At 36.3% G+C, this 23,210-nt stretch overlaps 1 protein-coding gene across 1 annotated transcript; it reads right to left on the bottom strand.

Annotated features, from left to right (window-relative positions):
- Nucleotides 1-553: 553 nt before the first annotated feature.
- On the bottom strand, nucleotides 554-21,515 carry CUNH8orf89 (chromosome unknown C8orf89 homolog). The gene is made up of 4 exons (XM_054595539.1): nucleotides 21,389-21,515; nucleotides 19,459-19,612; nucleotides 11,194-11,249; nucleotides 554-702 (listed from the first exon to the last, which is right to left on the bottom strand). Exons 1-4 carry the CDS (start codon nucleotides 21,513-21,515, stop codon nucleotides 554-556), a joined length of 486 nt encoding a protein of 161 aa, XP_054451514.1.
- Between the last annotated feature and the right edge of the window lie 1,695 nt (nucleotides 21,516-23,210).

Raw genomic sequence — 23,210 nt, 5'->3', positions numbered from 1 at the left:
CTGCCTGGGTTTGTGCGCTGGCCCAGTTCTGAAGTTCACTGTTAAGAGGCTGCTACACATCTAAGCCAGGGTTTCCCTTCCAGGTTGTATCAAAAAGCAAAGCTAACATTTTCATCTTCATCTGCTTGAATACTTACCACAAGACTGTTTCAAACACAAGCAGGGAAGAGGAGGGGTTTCAGCTGGCCACTTTCTATCCCCAACAAGAAGAGCTCACTTTTTTTTTTAAATCTTCTGTGGCTCCCAGTGAACGTCATTGTACAAAGAGACACTTACAAAACATTTTTCAAGTTGAGTCAAAAAATATAATCAATGTGCATAAAATTCATGAAATATACCTTATGCTTATGTCTGCATAAATGATGACTTAAATTCTTATTTGTAATGCTAACAAAACAGAAGTTATTCTGTACATAACATAAAATATTTATTTCCTATTTACATTTCCATTGTTACATGTATCATTGCATACCATATATATCAAAAAGAAAGAAAAAGAAAGGAAGTCTAAGCCTTAAAAGCCAGTGAAGAAAGCATCACACAGCATGAGTTATCAGCAGTCCCGCAGCTCTCGATTCCTACCCTTTTTTGACTTTCTGGTTGTTTCTTGACGAATGGTATCATACTCTAATATGGCCATTTTCGACAGTCTCTGTAAATATTGAGATGGCGCTCCAGCAAGAGGGTCACTGAAGCCAGAACCTGTGAGGGAAAGAAAATCAGCTATTAAAATGCAAATAATCACATGTTAATGATGATTTCTAAAATACAGTGCAAGCAAAATGTCTGTTCCTCAAATGACCATCAAACACTCTTTGAAGTTCTTTGAAGTAGAAATGTTACTACTTACTTTCTAAATGACTGCAGTAAGTCATCTCAAAAAATATTTAACTAAAAACCCTGTGATGACTATATTTAATTATATAAAATGAAATGTGTCTATAACATGCTTTTTAAAACATGGTATGACTATGGAATTTATTCTCTATAAATAATTATTAAAGAGCAGGTCAGATGGAGCATAGGTAAATACAGCAGCCTCCTCACACAACCATAGTAAAAATTACAACTACAAAACATATATCACCCAGAATCATCAGAAAATCAAGCTGTATGAAAGTCCTACAGCCAAGGAATTAAAGAAGCCACATTCATCCAGACAGGGAGGAGGTGCAGAGATGCAGAATGGGTGGTCCCACATTCACGTGTGATGGATAAAAATTGGGAGGGATACCTTGGGAGCAAGGGATCCCAGCCCTACACCAGACCCCACTCCCCTGCCCCTGCCAGCCCAGGAAGGTAAGTTTCCATAACTTATGGCTATAAAAACCAGTGGGGGTTGGAGCAGCGGAAGAAACTGCAGGATTCTCAGGAGTCTCCTCTTAAAGGGTCTGCAACGGACCTAGGACTTATGCAGGCTCACTCTCTTTGGGCCTGAGCACTAGGGCAATAGCTGGAAGGGCACCAGTGACATATGGGGAGAAAGTTAAGTGACTAGCATCAGGGCAAGTTTCAGGAGACAGCTTCCTTCTGGACAAAACTCCAGAGGCCATGCAGTGTCATTGTCCCTTCTCTGAGCCCTCCCCAGCACAGAGCCACAGAGCAGTGACACAGGCTGCCATGCCCTGGTGATCACCTAAGGCTCTGCCCCATCCAACTTACCAGTGTGCTTGTCTAAAATAGGTCATGCTACTGAGAAAGGGATTTAAAGCAGTTTTACCTAATACACAGAAACAAACACAGGGAGGCTGCCAAAATGAGGAGACAAAGAAATATGGCTCAAGTCAAAGAACAGAACAAAATTCCAGAAAAAGAACTAAATGAAATGGAGATAAGCAATCTATCAGATGCAGAGTTCAAAACAGTGGTTATTAGGATGTTCAAGGAACTCATTGGGTGTTTCAACAGCATAAAAATGACCCATGCAGAAATGAAGTTTACACTAAGTGGAATAAAGAAAAATTTACAGGGAACCAAGAGTGGAGTGAATGAAGCTTAGAATCAAATCAATGATTTGGAACATAAGGAAGAAAAAAAAAATTCAATCAGAGCAGCAAGAAGAAAAAAGAATCCAAAAAAAAGACCATAGGCTAAGGAGCCTCTGGGACATCTTCAAACATACCAACATGCAAATCATAGGGGTGCTGAAGGAGAAGAGAAAAAGCAAGAAATTGAAAACTTATTTGAAAAAATAATGAAAGAAAACTTCCCTAATTTGGTGAAGGAAATAGACTTAAAGTCTAGGAAGCACAGAGAGTACCAAACAAGTTGAACCCAAAGAGGACCACCACAAGACACATTATAATAAAAATGTCAAAGTTTAAAGATAAGAGAAAATCTTAAAAGCAGCAAGAGAAAAGCAGAGAGTTACCTACAAAGGAGTTCCCATAAGACTGTCAGCTGATTTCTCTAAAGAAACTTTGAAGGCAAGAAGGGACTGGCAGTAAGTATTCAAAGTGATGAAAATCAAGGACCTACAACCTAGATTACTCTATCCAGCAATGCTATCATTTAGAATTGAAGGGCAGATAAAGTGCTTCACAGACAAGGTAAGGCTAAAGGAGTTCATCATCACCAAGCCATTAGTATATGAAATGTTAAAGGTACTTATTTAAGAAAAAGAAGAAGATCAAAACCATGAACATTAAAATGGCAATAAATTCACAACTATCAACAACTGAATCTAAAAAACAAACTGAGCAAATAAGCAGAATAGAAACAGAATAATAGTTATGGAGATCACTTGGATGGATATCTGTTGGAAGGGGCAGGGGAAGAGTCAGGGGAAAGGTAGAGAGATTAAGAAGTACAAATTGGTAGGTACAAAGTAGACAGGGGCGGGGGATGCTAAAAACAGTATAGGAAAAATAGTAGCCAAAAAACTTATATTCATAACCCATGGACATGAACTAAGAAGTAGATTGCTGTAAGTAACTGGGGGTACTGGGTGGAGGGGCACAAAGGGGGAAAAATTGCAACAACTAATAAGTAATAGCATAATCAATATATTTTTAAAAGAGATATTAAAATTTTACTCTCTGTAAAAAATTTGTCCATATAAAGAATTAGCTCATTTAATAGGTTAGATGCTTACCAAGTTATTTCCTCTAAATAAAAGCATTTCTCATAAATACTAAGTGAAGTTAACTAGTAAAATTATAAAATAAAATGAGTCTCTAACTGAAACAGCATTAATCAAGGCTCTATTACAGATGGTAGTAATAATGATAATAGGTTAACACTTACTGAGTGATCTCTCTACATCAAGTACTCTTTTCATCTATTTCATTCACACAATACTATGAAGTTAGGTAACTAGTACTATTTGGGGTACAGATTTTTAAAAAATTTTTGTGAAGCTAAAATATTTGCCCAATGGCAAATACCAGCAACTATTAGAGGCAGGATTTGAATCTAGATCTACCAAATTCAAAGCTCTCATGTAATGACTACATATTGCCCTAAATATGTAAATGTGTATACATACTTCTATTTAGAAACACACAAGTCTTTGAAAATAATATACAAATCCATGTCTTGAAAATACTATTATTTACTTCAGTTTCAAGTATCACAAAAGCTGCCTTCAGATCTCCAAGGTAGAGGAAGAGCTTCCCAGGCAAGAAAAAGCTGGAGGAGTATGTTACCAGCAAACCAGCATTACATGAAATGTTAAAGGGTCTTTAAAAAGAACAAAAATATGAATAATAAAATAGTAACAAATATGTATCAGCAATTGAATATAAAAAACAAAATAAACAACAAGCAGAACAGAAACAATCATGGATTCAGAGAACATATTTTTTTTTTTATTCTTTTTAGCTCTATTTTTATCTCCCCAATGAAGGAGATCATGGATGTACGTGTTCTGTAGTATCCTTTCTTTCTAGAATGGTTTAACCTTTGACAGAAGACAGCTTCCAGTCAGCTATACATCGTAGTGCTGAATTGAGATCTTTCATGCTACTTATGTTGCCCTTCAGCTACTGAGCACGGGTATGACCTGAAGCACAACTCCCTGCTGGATGCACCAAATCCCTCATTTTGACTTAGTCACTGGATAGCTCTGATTTTTGATACTACAATATCCTATACTTTGCTTCCAGAGGCACTACTTACTCACTGGTGTTTACTTTCTTTTTTAAAAAAGATTTATTTTTTTAATTTATAAATTATGTTTATTCTATTACAGTTGTCTCAATTTTCCCCCCTTTGCCTCCCTCCACCCATCCCACCACCACCCCCCACCCCCCACTCCCACAGTCAATTCCCACTCTGTTGTCCATGTCCATGGGTCATTCATACATGTTCTTTGTCCCTTCCCCTTCTTTCCACCATTGGCCTCTTTTCCCATCCCCTCTGGTCACTTTCAGTCTGCTTGATGTTTTCATCCCTGTGGTTTATTTTATTCACTAGTTTATTTTGTTGAATAGATTCCACTTATAGGTGAGATCATCTGGCATTTGTCTTTCATCAACTGGCTTATTTCACTTAGCTTCATATTCTCCAATTCCATCCATGTTGTCGCAAAAGGTAGGAGTCATCTCTCTCTCTCTCTTTCTTAAATGCAGACTGATTTTATTTATTTTTTAAGTGTCAAAGTTAATTTTAAAATATTAAAAAATTTAAACCCATTATAAAGTCTCAGCAATTAAAACAACATGACACCAGCACAGAAATAATCAAGTAGATCAATGAAATGAGCATTCTAGAAACAAATGTATATATCTGTCTAACAATGTAATATATGATTAAGTTGATATTTGAAGTCAATGGGGACAATAAGGCTTATTCAACAAATAAGGTGCATGGACCACTATTACATGAAAAGAAATAAATATAGAGCCCTATTTCACACATTATACAAGGAATATTCAGGTGAGTTAAAAATCAATATGTAGAATCTAAGGAGTTTTAGGAGAAAAGACAAACTAATATTTTTCTCACCCTGAAGTAAAATACTCAAACCCAGAAGCTATAAAATAAAATATTGACAATATGACTATATTGAACATTTAAGACTGTACAGTAATATACATATAAAAAAAGTTAAAGGACAAGCAATAGAATAGGAAAGTATTTGCCACATATCTTAAAAAGGGTTAATGGTTTTGTTTCTTTTTAGGGAAAAAATTCTACAAACATTTAATCAAAAAATGCATAAAGAATATCAAAAAGTCATTTAAAGCTTTTTTAAAAATAATAGAACTAGGCAAGAAATATATAAAAACAGGTTTAGTTTCAGTAAATAATAAAGGAATAATTAAAATAACACATCATTGTCACAATCAGGTTACATATTAAAAATATCGGTAATACCAAGTATCAGCAACTGTGAAAGGAACTGGGTATTCATAGACTCTTTTTCTTCATCTTCTTAAGGCAGTCCCTTTGGCATATTTTGCAGTGCTGGTTTGGTGGAGGTGTAGTCTTTTAGGTTTCTTTTGCCTGGGAAACTCCTTATTTTGCCTTCCATTTTAATTGAGAGCTTTGCTGGGTAAAGCAGTCTTGGTAGCAGACCTTTGCTTTTCATTACTTGGAATATTTCTTGCCATTCCCTTCTGGCTTGTACTGTTTTTGTTGAGAAGTCAGCTGCTAGTCGTACTGGGGCTCCCTTATACGTTACCTTGCTTCCTTTAGGATTCTCTGTCTTTGATATTTGCCATTTTAATGATGATGTGTCTTGGAGTGGGCCTCATTGGGTTCCTCTTGAATGGGACCCTCTGTGCTTCCTGGACTTCTGTGACTTTTTTTCTCCTCCAATTAGCGTAGTTTTCCATCATTACTTTTTCAAACAGGTTCTCTATCCCTTGCTCCTCCTCTTCTCCTTCTGGTATCCATACTATACGGATATTATTACGTTTCAGGTTGTCCTGCATTTCCCCAAATGCCCCTTCATTCATTTTGAGTCTTTCTTCATTTTCCTGCTCCTTCTGGGAGCTTTTTTCTACCTTGTCCTCCAGCTCACTGATTCAGTCCTCAGCTTCATCTAGCCTGCTTTGGATTCCTTCTACTGTGTTCTTCAACTCAGAAATTATATTCTTCATTTCCTCTTGTCTCTAATTGATAGTTTCTATGTCCTTTTTCATGCTGATATAGAGTGCAGTAAGGTCCTCTTAGTTTCCCTGTCATTTTTGGTAATTCTCTCTGAGCTCACTGAGCTCATTAAGCTCCCGTAGAACCATTGTTTGGAACTCAGTATCTGATAGTTTACTTGCCTATATTTCATTTAGTTCTCTTTCTGGGAATTCCTCTTTCCCCTTTGAGTGGGGGGTATTTCTTTGTCTTCCTATTATTTTTGAGACTCCTCTTTTTTGCTTCTGCTTCTTAAGTTGATCTGTTTTGATTTCCTGACTTTGTGGTGTGAACTTCAATGGTAGGAGACCATTGTTTTTACTTTCTGGATCTGCCTCTGATGATGTCATATGTCAGTCATCCCTGTCTGACCCTAGGCAGTCTGAGACTTCCAGGAATCTACTGTTTGTGGCTGTTTCCTTCAGCTGTTAATCTATTGATGGTTGCCAGATAGGAGGGGGCTGGGTTGGAAGGGTTGGACAGAAAAGGTGAAGGGATTAAGAAGTACAAATAGGTAGTCCCCAAATAGTCAGGGGGATGTAAAGTACAGCATAGGGAACAGAGTAGCCAAAGAACACATATGCATGACCCATGGACATGGACAATGGTGCAGGGTGCCTGAGGGAGTGGGGGTGGAGGCTGGGTTGAAGGGGACAAAAGGGAAAAACTGAGACAATTGTAATAGCATCATCAATAGAATATAATTTTTAAAAATCTCCAAGGGAGTTGGAGGGTATTTTGTTTGTTTGTGTTTTTATTTGAGTGTGTAACATGAGTGGGAAGTTCAGAGAGAGAGTGGAGGGCAAAAATACGATCAGTATTCCTGTTCTCAGCTCTGTAGTGGACTTGATCTTAGAAAGATCCTCTGGCTACAAATGATCTAGATTCTAGGTATTAAGCAATATTCAAAAAACTTCAAAGAACTGTTATCATACAGACCAATAAAATTTAGTTGAAGTTGTTAACAATAAGACAAATTAAAAATTCTGAAATATTTAGAATATTTATACATATTCTATATTACTCATCAATTAAAAAAATCATAATAAATATTAACTGGATGATAAAGAAAGTATTACAAAACTTGTATGGTGAGGCACAAGAGAAACTCTAGGGTATAGACCTATCTATGATTATAAAATTCTAAAACCCTGTGTTAGAAATGAAGGTTGAAAATTAATAATCTGGGTCTAAGATATACATTAGGAAAAGGATAAACCCAAAGAACATGTGAGAAAAAAGTAATACAGAGAAGAGGAGAGTGTGATAATTGCTGGGGGAAGGGGAGTATAAGGGGACTAAATGGTAATGGGAAAAATATAATAAGGATTAAATTTTTAAAAAAAGAGGAGAATCAATGAGGTAGAAAACAAATTTACAATAAGAAAGATTTTTAAAAAGGCAAGAGTTCTGCACTGAAAAGACTAATAAAAAAGAAAATCTTCTGGTGAGATTAATTTAGAAAACAAGGTAGAAGGCAGAGACAAGAGGGAAGGAGCGGTGGAGGCAGGGAAAGGGAAGGGAAGGGGAAAGTCAAGGAACATACAGCAAGGACTATGGACAAAACCAAAGGGGAAGAGCTGAGGGAGGGAAGGAGGGAGGGGGCAAGGGAAAGAGGTGGGGGGGGGGAGGCAGAGACAAATGTATTTAAAAAAAATTTAAAAAATGAAAAAAAAACAAAAAACAGACATTTAAGTTAGAGCCAATAGCAAGTTTTCAGTCATTGCAATATATAAAATATGTTTGCTTACTAAAAAAAAAGAAAAAAGAAAACAAGGTAGAAGGAACAAATAAAAAATATTAGAAGAGGAACAGAAGTAGAGAGAGCAAAGACTAAACTTTAAGTCAATAAAATTGAAAACTTAGACAAAATGCAAAAAATTCTTGAAAATATAACTTACCAAAATTGATTGAAGAATTAGAATACCGCAAGAGTCCTAAAATTAAAACGATTGAATCAATATCAAGACTCTTCCAAAGAAAATAAGTCACCCAAATGAGGTACCCACAAGGCTCTGGTTCATCTTCAGTTTTCCAGAGAGATTATGTTTTCTCCTCGCAGGAGTCACTCTAATCCAGTCAAGTCTGGATTGTAGACTGTTTAAAAGCTAGTCTCTACCTGGGATGCCTTTACAGTGTAAATGGCCCTTCAGGAGTTTTAACCTACAGCCTAGGCGTTTACTAAGGGCTCTCCTGGGTAGACTTTAAAGTTCCCCCTCCGTCCCCCCAGCAAATGCTAAGTTACTAAAACCTCTATCAGCTCTTTAGTCTTCAAAAAGCTGTTTTCTGCCTGAGGTCCTGAAATATTACTCAGCAGAAAAGCCAATCAGGAATAGCTGAATACCTTGGGGGAAACTGCTCACAGAAATTAGGGTTCACTTCTCTGTGGTTATTTCTCCAGTATCTCAGCCTCTCAAGTCCTGTTGGAAATGATAGCTCTTGACAACTTAAAGCAGGGGCTTTTTAGTATTTTATTATTTCTATATGAACAATAGATATATATTACTTTTATATTATTTATTATAAAATATATTTTTATTATATTCTTTAGTAATTAGCTCTTATGCTAATTCTCAGTGGTAAAGTTGTCTGATAGAAGTTATTCCATCATAGTCAGGGGTGGAAGGTCAATGGGCCATTTTTTAAAAAGGCTGAACTACTGAAATAGATGGCAGTTGCCTAATGATCCTTTAAAAACTTAAATCAGATCACATTAAAATCATCCTTTTGTTAAAATTATTAAATGGCTCCTCATGTCAATCAGAGTTAGGTACAATGTCCCTTTCAAGGCCCTACAGGGTCAGATGTCACCTCTCTTTACCTGGTCTTCTTCACTCTGAGATTAGCCACATTCGATTCCTGATTTCTTCCAATACGTAAGATATCGCCCTGCCTTGGGATCTGTATTGGCTCCCAGAGAATAACTGTTGCCCAGAAGTTTAACTCCCATACCTCTTTTAAGTCTTGACTCAAATATTACCCTCTCCATTAAACCTGTTCTGCCCCTAGATCTCCTGATCCCCTCTCCCCTGTTCTATTTTGTTGTTTCTATTAAGCTTTAACTTTCTGACATACTAGGTAATGGTCTTCTTTATTATATTTATTGTTGGTTGGCTATCTTCTCTCACTAGAATATAAACTACACAAGGGCAGAGACCTTCATTGTTGTTGTTGTTGTTGTGTGTGTGTGTGAGATGTAGCCTAAGGCCAAGCACCTAGAACTATGCCTGGCACAGAGGAAATAACTCAATTCACACTTGGTGAATGAGTGAATGAACTGCCCACTTGCATGACTGAAGGAAATTAATAAGTATTTACAGAGCACTCAACATGTTGCAGAAACTGGTATAGGCACTGCAAGGTATAAAGGTTAGTAAGACATAGCACCCAGTCCTAAGAACCATAAATTTGGCCTACTGGAAAATAGGCAGGAAAATGTTCATCTGAGCCAAGATGCAAAATGAACACTTTTTGCTTAAATTAACATTTATATTTTTATTTTATGCTGCCTGTTGATCACAGAAGTTGTTTATAGTATATGGAAATTCAGAGAAAGGACATACCCAAGGAGAAGTTCATGAACATTTAACCTTATGAACATCCAGAGACAGAATTTGCAAAGCTCCTAACGAGCCAATTCTGACAGCTACCAACAACGTCACAAAGGTCTCCTTAGTGATTTTAGTGTTTTGGTTTCTTTGGAGGTGCTCTGACCTCCATTAGTCAGTAACTGCAAAATCATGGAAGTGATGAAGATAACTCTGAATATCCTTCAAATAAATGAGGTTTAAAAAATCTTAAACTGGTAAAAAAAAGTAATTGTTACTCATAGGTAAAAGAGGAAACAGTTGATAGTCTGAGGGACAAATAGTATATAACATATAATGCTAAAGATGTTATACTTAATCCTATGCTTCTCAACTGCGAGGGATGTTGCCACTCTAAGGACCTTTGGCAACGTCTAGAGACATTTTTGATGAGCACACTTGGGTGCTGCTAGTGGCATCTAGTGAATAAAGGCCAAGGATGCTGCCAAACATCCTTCAAGGCACAGGACAGACCCCACAACAAAGAATTATCTGGTCCAAAATGTTAATACTGTATTGTTGAGAAAACCTGGCTTGCATAATAAACAAAAGACAAAAAAGTGGAAAACTTTAGACTAGATGAGTCAAGAATCTTTACCATTAACTTTGGATACGATTACTTCAGGAAATGAGTAAGAATTTACTGGAGAACATAAACACTAGACAAATGTATTTGTTGCATGCCACAGATGATCCCTTGGTATAAAGCCCCAAGTGATCTGTAACACATGATAGTTAGGGATGAAACAGCAGGTCTAGATGCCAGAGCTGCCAAGAAATTCTCCATTATCTTCTAGGCATCATTCAAAGTGTAATTACTTGGCTCAACAGATTTTTTCAGTGTCATTTTGAAAAAATAAATTCTGATTAAACATATTAGAAATGTAGAGGTGAGAATGCTTGAATTTAAAGCTTCAAAGAACAAACTCATACTCCAAATAGAAGAAAATACTCCTGGTGTTATAAACTATCTTAGTCACCAAGGACTTAGATATAAATCAATTTGAAGAGTAGTGTTTTTAAACCCAAACTGTTGGTATATAGATAAGTTTCTGAAGTTGGATGTTATAGATACACAGGATTCAGTAAAAAAATAATTAGGAGATAAGGCCAGAAAGGCAAGCAGGTGAAGATGGTAAAGGATTCAATACCAAGCTAAGGAGTTCATACTTAGTCCGTGGGTAATGAGGAGGCATTGTTTTGAAGAAGGAAGTAATGTGATTAGAGGCCAAAGTTTTAGGCTTTTGTCACAGTGTTGAATAATTTCAAAAGTCAGAAATCCCAAGTCAGACTAATTTCCAAGCTACTGCAATGGCCCACATGAAGATAAAGAGAGCCTACCCCAGGGTCCTGAGATAATAAAGGTATATTATATATTGAACCCAACGCCCACTAAATTTATAAAATAAAACTTCAAAGAAGCATTAACAAAACAAAGACAATTAAATCAGTGGAGAGAAAGGAAGTTTTAAAAAAAGGTGAGTATTCATCATAAGCATGTGGTCAGAGAAAAAAGATGAGACCACTTTACCTTTCCCGTTCTCCTGAAGTGGTATGGCAGTGCAGGTCTCCTTAGTCTTCTTTATCCTGAAAGTATATGTTTTTGCAAAATCACTTCTCTATAAATTCAGGGCACATTAATTTTTCAAAATGCATTAAGAGACAAGAAGTCTGCTTTCAGTGAAACTTACTTGCTGAAGGACATCATGTGAAATCAAATAAACATTCAAGAAACAAACTCCTTCCATCATAACTAACCTAATCAGAAGAAGATACAAACCAACTTAATACCTATTCTTGCTAAAAAAATTTTCAAGTAGATGAGTATTATACCTAACTTTTCCCATTTTATCTCAATTTATCTTTATCTTAACTCTCACTAATCATGACTGAGGGAATGTGAAAAGGAAGGGAATCAAGATTAGATTAACAGGGTATCTGAATATGCCAGCTAACCCACTCACTTATTTGGGCACTTTTTACCTATTCCTCACCACAATCTGAATTTTAACATTATTAACTTTTGTTCCTTCTGGAATAAGCCTAGATAAAGTAGGTTATTAGAGGAAACACGTCATGATTGAATCTGCTGTGGGTTAGATGTTCTATAAGAATTTCAAATTTCTTGTAACTACATTAAACTTTAGAAGTCAGTCAAAACTTCCAAATACTCTTCATCTCTAGGATTACTATTATCAGTAATATTACCAGAGAGTATCTTGAGATTCACTGAAAATTTTTATCATTAAACACATTTTTAAAAACATTAGACTTTTATCAGCCTTTTAAAATAAAATATTTACATATGGGGGGAGAGGGTAAGGGGTTGTACACAAAAGGAACAAAAATGAGCACTTCCCTGGTTTGCCAACACTGTTCCTTCACAGGGCGCGGGGCAACACGCAGAGGAGGATAAAATACTTGTAGGCAACTCAACATGTTCCCATCAGAGTGGCTAAAATAGAGACATTCATTTCAAAGACAGGCAAGAGAACTAACATTTATGCTTGCCACATACTTTATTAACATATGGCACTTAGCCCCACTCTTCTGCTTTGTATATGAAGAACACTTGTCAAAACACAATTGTAATATTGGGTTGGCCAATAAGTTCATTTGGTTATTTCTGTAATATGGCTCTAGTAGCACATAGTTCTCTTTAATTTTATTCTAAACAATTCTGCTACATTGTATTGACAGCTGTCATATCAGCATGCATTTTTAAAAAAAGCCTATCAGGTCTAGATGGCAGTGTAGGCAGAAATGGCTCACCTCTTCACACAACCACATAAAAATTACAACTAAAATATAGAACCATCACTCAGAACCATCAGAAATCATGTTGAATGGAAGTCTGACAACTACGGAATTAAAGAAACTATTTCCAACCAGACTGGTAGGAGAGGCACAGATGCAGAATGGGCTAGTCCCACACCCACATATGGTGGATAAAAATTTGGGAGGGATATCACGGGAGTGAGAAGTCCCAGCCCCATACCAGGACTCCCAGCCTAGGGTTCCAGTGTCCCCACAACTTCTGGCTGCAAAAACCAGTGGGGATTGAATTGGTGGAAGAAACTTCTGGAGCCCCAAGCAGCTCCTCTTGAAGAACCCACACATGGACTCACCTACTCAGACTCACTCCCTCTGAGCTCCAGCACCGAGGTGACAGCTTAAAAGGCACCAGTGGCATACTGGGAGAAACTGAAGGTTCTGACATCCAGGTGAGCAGAGACCATTGTGCCTTTTCTAAACCCTCCCGCAACACAGCCACAGAGCTGGCAAGCTGGTGCCACATCTGAGAGTCCATCAACCTGGCTAACACTGTTTGACCCAATTGGAGATCTCCAAAGATTCCACTGCACCCAACTTACAGGCCCAGCCATGCTGCTTTTCCATATGAATAACTGGTCTTGGCTCATGCTGCACAGCTTCATAAATCCTCTCAAACAATTAACAGCTGGTCTCAGTTAGCCCCAGGTCCACCACTAACAGCAGCCAACCTAGATTCACAGCTTGGCTTTGCCTGAGAATCTCCAAGCCCAGCACAAAGAGCAGCCATCTCAGACTGCTTTATAGCTCAGGCAGGGCGGCCCCAGGCAAAACACTGGTAGGGGCTGACACTGGCCTGCACCACCCAGGAACCCCCAGAGCCAGTGCACCCAGTGGACAGTGGACAGTGGACAGCTACAGACCACGTTGGAGCACCACCAGCCTGTCCCCTCAGAGCTGATCTTCCATGAAGGGTGGAGATTGGTGGTAAGTTCACAGCCAGTCCTTGCAGCTGACTGGCCTGAGTAAATCCCTCCCATTGATCTGCCAACAGAAACCAAGGCTCAACTACAAAAGGAAGGTATACTCAGCATACCTTGGGTACCAGCTTGGGTAATAGGGGAGGCTGGCCTCTACCTAATACGTAGAAACAAACACAGGGAGGCTGCCAAAACAAGGAGACAAAGAAACATGGCCCAAATGAAAGAACAGATCAAAAATCAAGAAAAATGGACTTCTGGCCAAGATGGATGCATAGGTAGATACACTTTGCCTCCTCTCACAATCAAAAGAATAACAACAAATTTAAAAACAAAAAATAACCAGAACTGCCAGAAAATAAAACTGTATGGAAGTCTGACAATAAAGGAGTTAAAGAAGAAACATTCATCCAGACCAGTAGGAGGGGCGAACCCAGGCAGCTGGGACAGAGAGGACTTGCAGAAAGGCGGTAGCTGGAAAACTGGGTGGTCCCATGTTTGTGTACAGATAAACCAGAAGGAACAGCTGGGGAGCAAGACAGACCACGCAATCCAGGATTCCAGTGCGGGAAAAGAAAGCCTCAAAATCTCTGGCTGTAAAAACCTGTGGGGGTTGTGGCAACAGGAGAGACTCCCAGTCCCACAGAAGAATTCACTGGAGAAACCCATGGGGTCATAGAATGTACACAAATCCACCCACCCAGGAATCAGCACTAGAAGGATCCAATTTGCTTGTGGATATTGGAAAAGCTACTGAAAGACTTTCGAGACCCGAGTAAGCAGCATTGTTCCCTCTCTGACTCCTCCCCGACATACAGCGCTACAACACAGAGAGGTGGGTTGCCCCACCCTGGTGAATACTTAAGGCTCCACCACTTACAACATAACAGAAGCCCCAAGACAAAGAAATATGGCCCAAATGAATGAACAGATCAAAACTCCAGAAAAAATACAACTAAGTGATAAAGAGATCTTCATCAGTTGCAGAGATCTGCAACTTATCAGATGCAGAGTTCAAAACACTGGTAATCAGGATGCTCACAGAAATGGTTGAGTATGGTCGCAAAATGGAGGAAAAAGTAAAGGCTATGCAAAGTGAAATAAAGAAAAATATACAGGGAACCAACAGTGAAGGCAAGGAAACTGGGACTCAAATCAACGATGTGGAGAAGAAAGAAGTAAACATTCTACTGGAACAGAATGAAGAAACAAGAATTCAAAAAAATGAGGAGAGGCTTAGGAACCTCTGGGACAACTTTAAATATTCTAACACCTGAATCATAGGATGTGCCAGAAGGAGAAGAGGAAGAGCAAGAAATTGAAAGCTTATTTGAAAAAACAATAAAGGAGAATTTCCCCAGTCTGGCCAACGAAATCAACTTCCAGGATGTCCAGGAAACTCAGAGAGTCCCAAAGAAGTTGGACCCAAGGAAACACACACCAAGGCACATCATAATTAAATTATCCAAGATTAAAGAAGGAGAGAATCTTAAAAGCAAGAAGAGAAAAGGAGACAATTACCTACAAGGCGTTCCCATAAGACTATCAGCTGATTTCTCAAAAGAAACCTTGCAGGCAAGAAGGGGATGGAAAGAAGTATTTGAAGTCATGAGAGGAAAGGACCTACATCCAAGATTACTCTATCCTGCAAACCTATCATTTAGAATAGAAGGGCAGATAAAGTGCTTCCCAGATAAGGTCAAGTTAAAAGAGTTCATCATCACCAAGCCCTATTCTATGAAATATTAAAGGGACTTACCTAAGAAAAAGAAGAAGGTCAAAAACTATGAATAGTAAAATGACAACAAACTCACAACTATCAACTGAACCTAAGAAAAATGAAAACAAACTAAGCATAACAACTAAACCAGGAACAGAATCACAGAAATGGATATCAGAGGGGAGGTGAAGTGGGGAGAATGGGGGAAAAGGTACAGGGAATAAAAAGCATAAATGGTAGATACAAAATAGACAGGGGGAGGTTAATAATAGTATAGGAAATGGAGAAGCCAAAGAACTTATATGTACGACCCATGGATATGAAGTAAGAGGTGGCGGGGGATCCCTGTGGGAGTAGGGGTGCAGGGCAGAGGGGGATAAAGGGGAGAAAAAAATGGGACAACTGTAATAGCATAATCAATAAAACACATATATTTTTTAAAAACTCCAAAAAAGGAGCTAAACAAAATGGAGATAAGCAATTTATCAGATACAGAGTTCAACACACTAGTTATAACGGTGCTCAAGGAAATTAGCAAGGATCTCAGCAGCATAAAAAAGATCTAGTCAAAAACAAATGATTTACTCATTGAAATAAAGAACAATTTACAGGGAATCAACACTAGAGTGGATGAAGCCAAGAATCATATCACTGATTTAGAACATAAAGAAGCAAAACAGTCAATCAGAACATAGAGAAGAAAAAAATAAAAAAAAAAATAAATGAGGAAAATGAGAATAGTACAAGCAGTCTCTGAGACAACTTCAAGCAGTCCAACACTTGCATCATAGGGGTGCTAGAAGAGGAGAGAAAGAGCAAGAAACTGGAAATTTATTTGGAAAAAAAAATGAAAGAAAACCTCCCTAATTTGGTGAAGGAAATAGAAAAGCAAGTCCAGGAAGCACAGAGTCCCAAACAAGATGGATAAAAAGAAGCCCACTCCAAGACACATCATAATTAAAACATCAAAGGTTGAAGATAAAGAGAGAACCTTAAAAGCAGCAAGAGAAAAGAAATTTGTTACCTACAGGGGAGCTCCTATAAGACTATCAGCTGATTTCTCAAAAGAAACTTCACAGGCTAGAAGGGATTGGCAAGAAATATTCAAAGTCATGAAATGTAGGAACCTTCAGCCAAGATTGCTCTACCCAGCAAAGATATCATTTAGAATTGAAGGGAAGATAAAGAGCTTCCCAGACAAGAAAAAGCTAAAGGAGTTCGTCATCACCAAACCATTATTATATGAAATGTTAAAGGGACTTATTTAAGAAAAATAAGATCAAAACTATTAACATTAAGATTGCAAAAAATACAAATCTATCAGCAATTGAATCTAAAAGAACTAAGCAAACAAGAACAGAGACAGAATCATGGATACAGAAAGCATTTTGATGGTTGTCGGATGGGAAGGGGTATGAGGGGTAATGGGTGAAGAGGTGAGGGGATTAAGGAGGACAAATAGCTACAGGGATGTAAAGTACAGGAAATGGAGTACAGTATAGGAAATGGAGTAACCAAAGAACTTATACACATGATCTGGACACGACTAATGGTGTGGGGATTGTCCCACCATTGTAGTGAGGGGAGCTGGGTGGAGTGGGGCAAAAGGGAAAAAAATCAGGACAACCAAAATAGCTTAACCAATAAAATATAATACAAAATTTAAAAACTCACCAAAATTGGTGAATTTTTGTGTACCCATTTTAATATTGAAGATGGAAGAAAACATGAAACATTTTTGGCATTTTATGTTTAATTTTATAAAGAAAAGTAAAAATGCAACTGAAACGCAAACAAAAGGTATGTGCAGTCTGTTGTGACTGACTGAATGTGTCAAAAGTGGTTTGTGAAGTTTCGTGCTGGAGATTTCTCACTGGATGATGCTGCACGAGTAGGTAGACCAGTTGAAGTCGATACTGACAAACTGAGACATTGAGAACAATCAATGTTCTACCACATGGGAGACAGCAAACATACTCAAAATAAAGTTATTGGTGAAAATGAAAAATATGTTTTTTATTTTATGGAAAAAAACAAACTTTTGGCCAACCTAATATATTCAAATTATCCTTAAGTAAATTCACACTCAAGTCAATGTGAAATGTTGGTGAATCATTTTAAAGACTTTATATATTTATTTTTAGAGAGAAGGGAAGAGAAGGAGGAAGAGAGAGAGAGAAACAGTGATTGGTTGCCTCTCACACACCCCCAAATGGGGACACGGCCATGGCCCTGATCAGTGGCCCTGATGGGGAATTGAACCTGTGACCTTTTGGTTCACAGGCCAGCACTCAATCAACTGAGTCACACCAACCAGGGCTGATGAATCATTTTACAAACAGCTAAACTGCAAATGAAAAAAAAAAAACAAAAACAAAACCTGAAACAGAGTGAAAACAGTAGGAAGCAACATAAAGACTGAAAATTTAGAGGCAGAGCAGGCTAATTCAGGGGGTGTTTTCTGGGCTTCCTGTTTTCTAATATGGTCATATGCATGAAAGGAGGCTGAGAAGACTGGTCTGTACTCAGTCAAGTCTGTTGCATCAGGCAGCCATCCATATTCTTACTCCCTTCCCTAACAAGGGCTGTGGCTTCAGAGGACATGAGAGGAGCAAGCTGAGTATCAGGGACACAGGTGTCTTGGTGATAGGAACACTGTCCTGGAGTAGGTTCTATACTAGGCATCCCTCTTCTTTTTACATCCTGTCTTTTTAACTCTTCCCATCAGCTCTTCTAGCAACTCTTTTTCACCACCTCTGATTCTGCCTTATGTCACTGTAATCTCACTTCAGAAAGAGCAATTTTGCTTTGTATATTTTTAGAGTTTGTCAATCTGTCCTCAGATAATATTTTAAATGATGGGAAAGACTTTATGTGTGCTATTGTTTATTGCAATATTACTTATAAAAGTGAAAAAGTCCAGTGATAGGAACTTTTAAATAAACTATGTTATTAAACACAGTTTAAAGAAACAATGGAACAAGCTGAACTAACAAGCAAAATAGAGACAGAATCATAAATAGAGAGCAGGTTGAGAGCTGCTTGGGGGTTAAGGGGTCAAGAGATCGAGCCAAAAAGAAAAAGGACTCAGGGACATGGACAACAGTGTGGTGATTGCAGAGGGTGGAGGGTGGCGGTGGATAAATGGTACTGCAAAAAAAAAATACAATTAAAAATAAATTTAGAAAAAGAAACTGTGGGCCCATCAATGAAATACATTGACAGTAACTGAAGATTATGTATTAAGATATATTTATCTCACTACAAGTGTGGGTGTATATATATAAAAGAGGCAGAATAAAAAATTTTAAGTACACTAAAATCACAACTAAAATAAAAATATATATGAAAATTAAGAAGGATAGAAGAAAACACTCAAAAATAAAAATGAATATGTTAGGATAGGTAAATTTTCCTTTTTCTCCCAAATCTTCTGCAAAGGTCTTATTTAGATAAGAACTAAGCATAACTTTTCCATTTTAGTATGTTCTAGTTTTCTATTTACATTACCTGGGTTTATTTCAAGAGCAGTTAACAAGAACCATAATACTAGTGGAAACCTCAAGAAATAGATTCTGAAATTCTGGTACTTGTGCTCTACATATAACTGGATGACTTTAAAGCTCATTACATGAAAATATAAGTCCTCCCCTAAAGAGAACTGCAAATCAGACTACTATAAATGTTTCATCTATTTTTCAGGTTGGCCATTCAATACCTAATGAATAAATAAATAAACCAAAGCAGAAATCAAATAAAATAGAAGAATGCCTTACTAATATATACATACATGCCTTTGAAGAAAGGGGTTTTCTTTTAACAGTATGTCAATCTGATTTACAGTTGGAAAAGTATTTATAACAATGTTTTAAAATGTCAGTGTTCTGGTTGACAAACTCATTTCTGAGAGCCATGCAGGGTCTTCATTAGGCTGATATCTCATTCAGGATCTCTCCTCAGACCATTTCAAACAAGAAATGAAACACATGGCTCTGTATTGAAAATAATGCAACCTGTTCATATTGCAGAGTTCATTTATTTTTAGTGTTAAAAAATCCAATAGTCTCATGAGCAATCTACACTAGGGCAATAAAGATGTTTTTAAAGAAAGTTCTTAAATCCTTTCCAGCAATGTCACTTAAAAACTGAGAAGAGAACCTACTTGTCAAACTAAGAAAAATTACTAAATAAATTTACAAAATAGATCATTTGTGGAAAAAATTAATAAGAAAAAATTGGATTCACCAGCCAGAAGGAATTCTACAAGCAGAAGTATTACTACAAATATATGTTCAGAAAAAGAGATCTGAACAGCATAATGTACCTGACTGGAGGCATGTGGGTATCAGCACGCGACCATCTGCTAAGAACCTCTGGTGGAGGTGAACTCACACTTTTTTGGCAACTTTGCAATCCTGGTAAATATGGCATTTTGACACATTTTTTGAGTTCTTCTAGACCAAATGCTCTGGTGTATTCTAATTAAAAAGAGTATCATAAATATCTTCATTATTTCTTGATTAAGTGTACGTCTTCTTTTCTTACATACTATAAGGCATAATAAAATATACTAAATCAATCATTAAGTAAAGAAAATTAAGCTACTGTAACTTACGTAGCATCTTTCCCAAGAAAATACATTCAATTCCTGCAGGGAAAAGTGATTAAGTTGCTGCTTAAGACAAAAAAGGAAAAAGGACAACTTCACAAATCTCCCCCAGTCTTCTGCCTTTGCAATTTTATATAACTAGAATTCTCAGAATATTATATATATTCACATTAAAAAGAGTTTAAAAGCACTCTCAAGAGTCTTATGTTATCTGCTACTTTAAATCTTTCCACCTTCCTGCTTTTGTAAAAAATCAAAATGTGTAAATACATGATCATCTGAGCTAGCAACGAGAGATAAAAGAATTCTATTTTCAAGCATTGGTTCTCATTATATCTCTACAAAATTCCACACCAAATCTATAAGCAACAACATTGAAGCACCACAATTTCTTCTCCTACTGACCTCACATATTACTGGACAAAGAAATTATCATGTTATTTTAAAATTTTTTCAAAATGAAGGACATAAAAGGGAAAAAAACAGATTAAGAGATTAAATGTTTGGTTGATCATTAAACTAAACACAGAGAATTGTTTTTAAAGATTTCTCTACTAAGCAAGTCTAGCCCAGCAATAAAAAAGATATTTAAGGGAACTGGAATGATATTAAATACTCAAAATGCTATTTGGCAACCTTTGATTTTTTTTTTTTTGCAAAAAAAATTTCTCTTGATCAAAAAAATATGGAGATTCTCTTTTCAGCAATTAAATTTGGGGGTAGCAAACAGATAAACTGGTGTCTTCTGCCTGCCTTTAATGGTAATCTAGTGAAGTTGAAAAACTGTAGCAATATATTCAAAACCAGATGTGATTAAATACTTAGGGAGTCTGAACTTTGCTATTTTCAATAATTATATCTTTGTCTATAAAGTTAATGGCAGAGCTCAGGATAAATTTTAAAAATACAAGTATAATTTGAAATTAAGGGGGAAAAGCTTTGTATACACTCATTTACATGTTAAAAGTTCTCAAATCAGTCTTTATTGAGTAACTATAGGATATAAGGCTCTTTCAACAGGAAAGGAAGGGAGACAATTGGTTAGAATTATTAATACAAAAAGGTGCTGTTAAAGATTGGGGGTTTTCTGGGGATTTTTTCTTTGTTTGTTTTCAGTGGTAAACTTTATTATTTTTTCTTTTTTATTGAATTTATTGTGGTGACATTGATTAATAAAATTATATAGGTTTCAGGTGTATAATTTTATAATATATTACCCATGTATTATATTGGGTGTTCACCATCCAAAGTTAAGCCTCCTTCCAGAACCATTTATCCCCGCTCTAGCCTCTTCCTCCTCCCCTACCCCTCTTTCCCTAGATTTGGGTTTTTTTAAATATAAAAACCAATTTCAGGTATTTAAAAACAAACACTATTATTCATGACAAGTAGTATGATCCAACAGAAAAGAATATTGCATTGATATCAACAGAAGAAATTCTTTCAAATTTGTTTCTACCACGAGTTACAAAATTACATTAAGTAAATTAATTTTAATTTGCTTCCATTTTTCTTTTCCTTAAGCTTAAGATATTATCTTTACTTAAATGTTACAAGAATTATAAATGTCTCTTATTATTTTAAAAATATACATGTAAATTCAAATTCACTATTTCTATATTTTCTTAAGTAAAATTGAAGTTACCGTTTCTCAGCTTCTGTGTTTCTAAAACTGCTTTCCTCCAACTACTCTCAAAAAGAAAGTAACTGTCAAGGGAATTTTTGGTGACATTAGAAGTCTCAACTTTGATGTCAGGAGATAGCACTGGCATTTTTTCTTCTTTCAATAGCACTGATGAAAGTGAGATGCTGATCCAGATTCGGGACACAAAATCCAAAAACAAAGAAAAGTTATTTCAGAGATAAATATTTTTTCTAATTTGTTTTCCATAGACCCTAATGAAAAGTTTACTTATATTACATATGTGAATATAGATTCTTGGTATTTTAAAGCAAGAGGACTTTAAGAATATAACTTAAAATGTGTAGCAAGAATTTTCTTTTATATATTTTAATGAATTCATTGAAACTCAAGGTTATAGATATTCGGCAATATAAAAATAATTAAGTCCAATAGCAAGTTATTATGTACAAGACAAGAAAATGCTTAGGATTCTCTCAAAAATATTACCATTATACACCAAGTGACATTTATCTCTGGGATGCAAGGATGGTTAAATATACAAATATTAATGAATGTGCTACACCACATAACAGAATGAAAGATAAAAATAACCACATGGTCATCTCAACAGATAAAGAAAAAACATTTGATAAAATTCAACACCCTTTCATGATAAAAAATAGTTTCAACAAACTAGGAACAGAGAGAAATTATCTCAACATAATAAAGCCTAAATATGAAAAGCCCAAAGCTAACATTATACTCAATGGTAAAAAATCCAAAGGTCTGCCTCTAAAACCAGAAACAAAGCAATGAAGCCCACTCTTGTCATTTCTATTCTACATAGCACTACAAGTCTTAGATAGAAAATTAGGAAAGAAAAGGGAATAAAAGGCAACCAGATTGGATAGGAAGAAGCAAAATTGTTCCTGTTTATAGAGGACATGATCTTAAATACATAGAATGCCCTAGACCACACACACAAAAAAATGTTAGAACTAATAAAGGAATTCAGTAAAGTTGCAGGATACAAAATCAACAAACCAAAATCACTTGTATTTTTATACATTAACAACAAACTATCTAAAAAGGAAATTAAGAAAGCAATCCAATTTACAATAGGATCATTTTAATAAAATACTTAGAAATAAATTTAACTAAGGGAGTGAAAGACTTACACATTGAAAAACTACAAAGCATTAATGAAAGAAATTAAAGAAGAAACAAATGGAAAGACATTCCATGTTCACAGACTAAAAACCTTATTAATGTCAAAATATCCATACTACCCAAAATGATCTACAGATTCACTGCCATCTTTACCAAAATCCCTCTGGTATTTTTTTTAAATAAATAGTAAAAAACAATTTAAAAATTCATATGGAACCACAAAGAACCCCAGATAGCCAAAAACAATTTTGAGAAAGAAGAGCAAAGCTAGAGGCATCAAACTTCCAGGTTTCAAAATACATTACAAAGTTGGATTGATTAAAACAACATGATACTGGCATAAAGACATATAAGCCAACAAAACAGTACACAGGTTAGAAATAAAGCCACACATATATAGTCAACTGATCTTTGACAGTGGTGCCAAGAATACACAATACGGAAAGGACAGTCTCTTTAACAGTTTTTTTAGTTTTCTCAACACTATTGCAAAAGAATGAAATTAAACGCTTTTCTTACCCCACACACAAAAATAACCTCAAAATGGATTAAAGACTTAAGCCTGAGACCTAAAACTATAAAAATCCTAGAAGTAAACAGAAGGGAAATATTTCTTGACATTGGTTTTGGCCCTGACTTTATGACTATGACACCAAAAGCACAGGAAACAAAA

The sequence above is a fragment of the Pteronotus mesoamericanus genome, unplaced genomic scaffold, assembly GCF_021234165.1.
Source record: "Pteronotus mesoamericanus isolate MK-2021 breed Mesoamerican mustached bat unplaced genomic scaffold, CSHL_Meso_final scaffold_54, whole genome shotgun sequence".
Lineage (NCBI taxonomy): Eukaryota > Metazoa > Chordata > Mammalia > Chiroptera > Mormoopidae > Pteronotus > Pteronotus mesoamericanus.
Note: the sequence above shows the minus strand (reverse complement) of the source record. Positions and strands in the feature narration are given on the sequence as shown.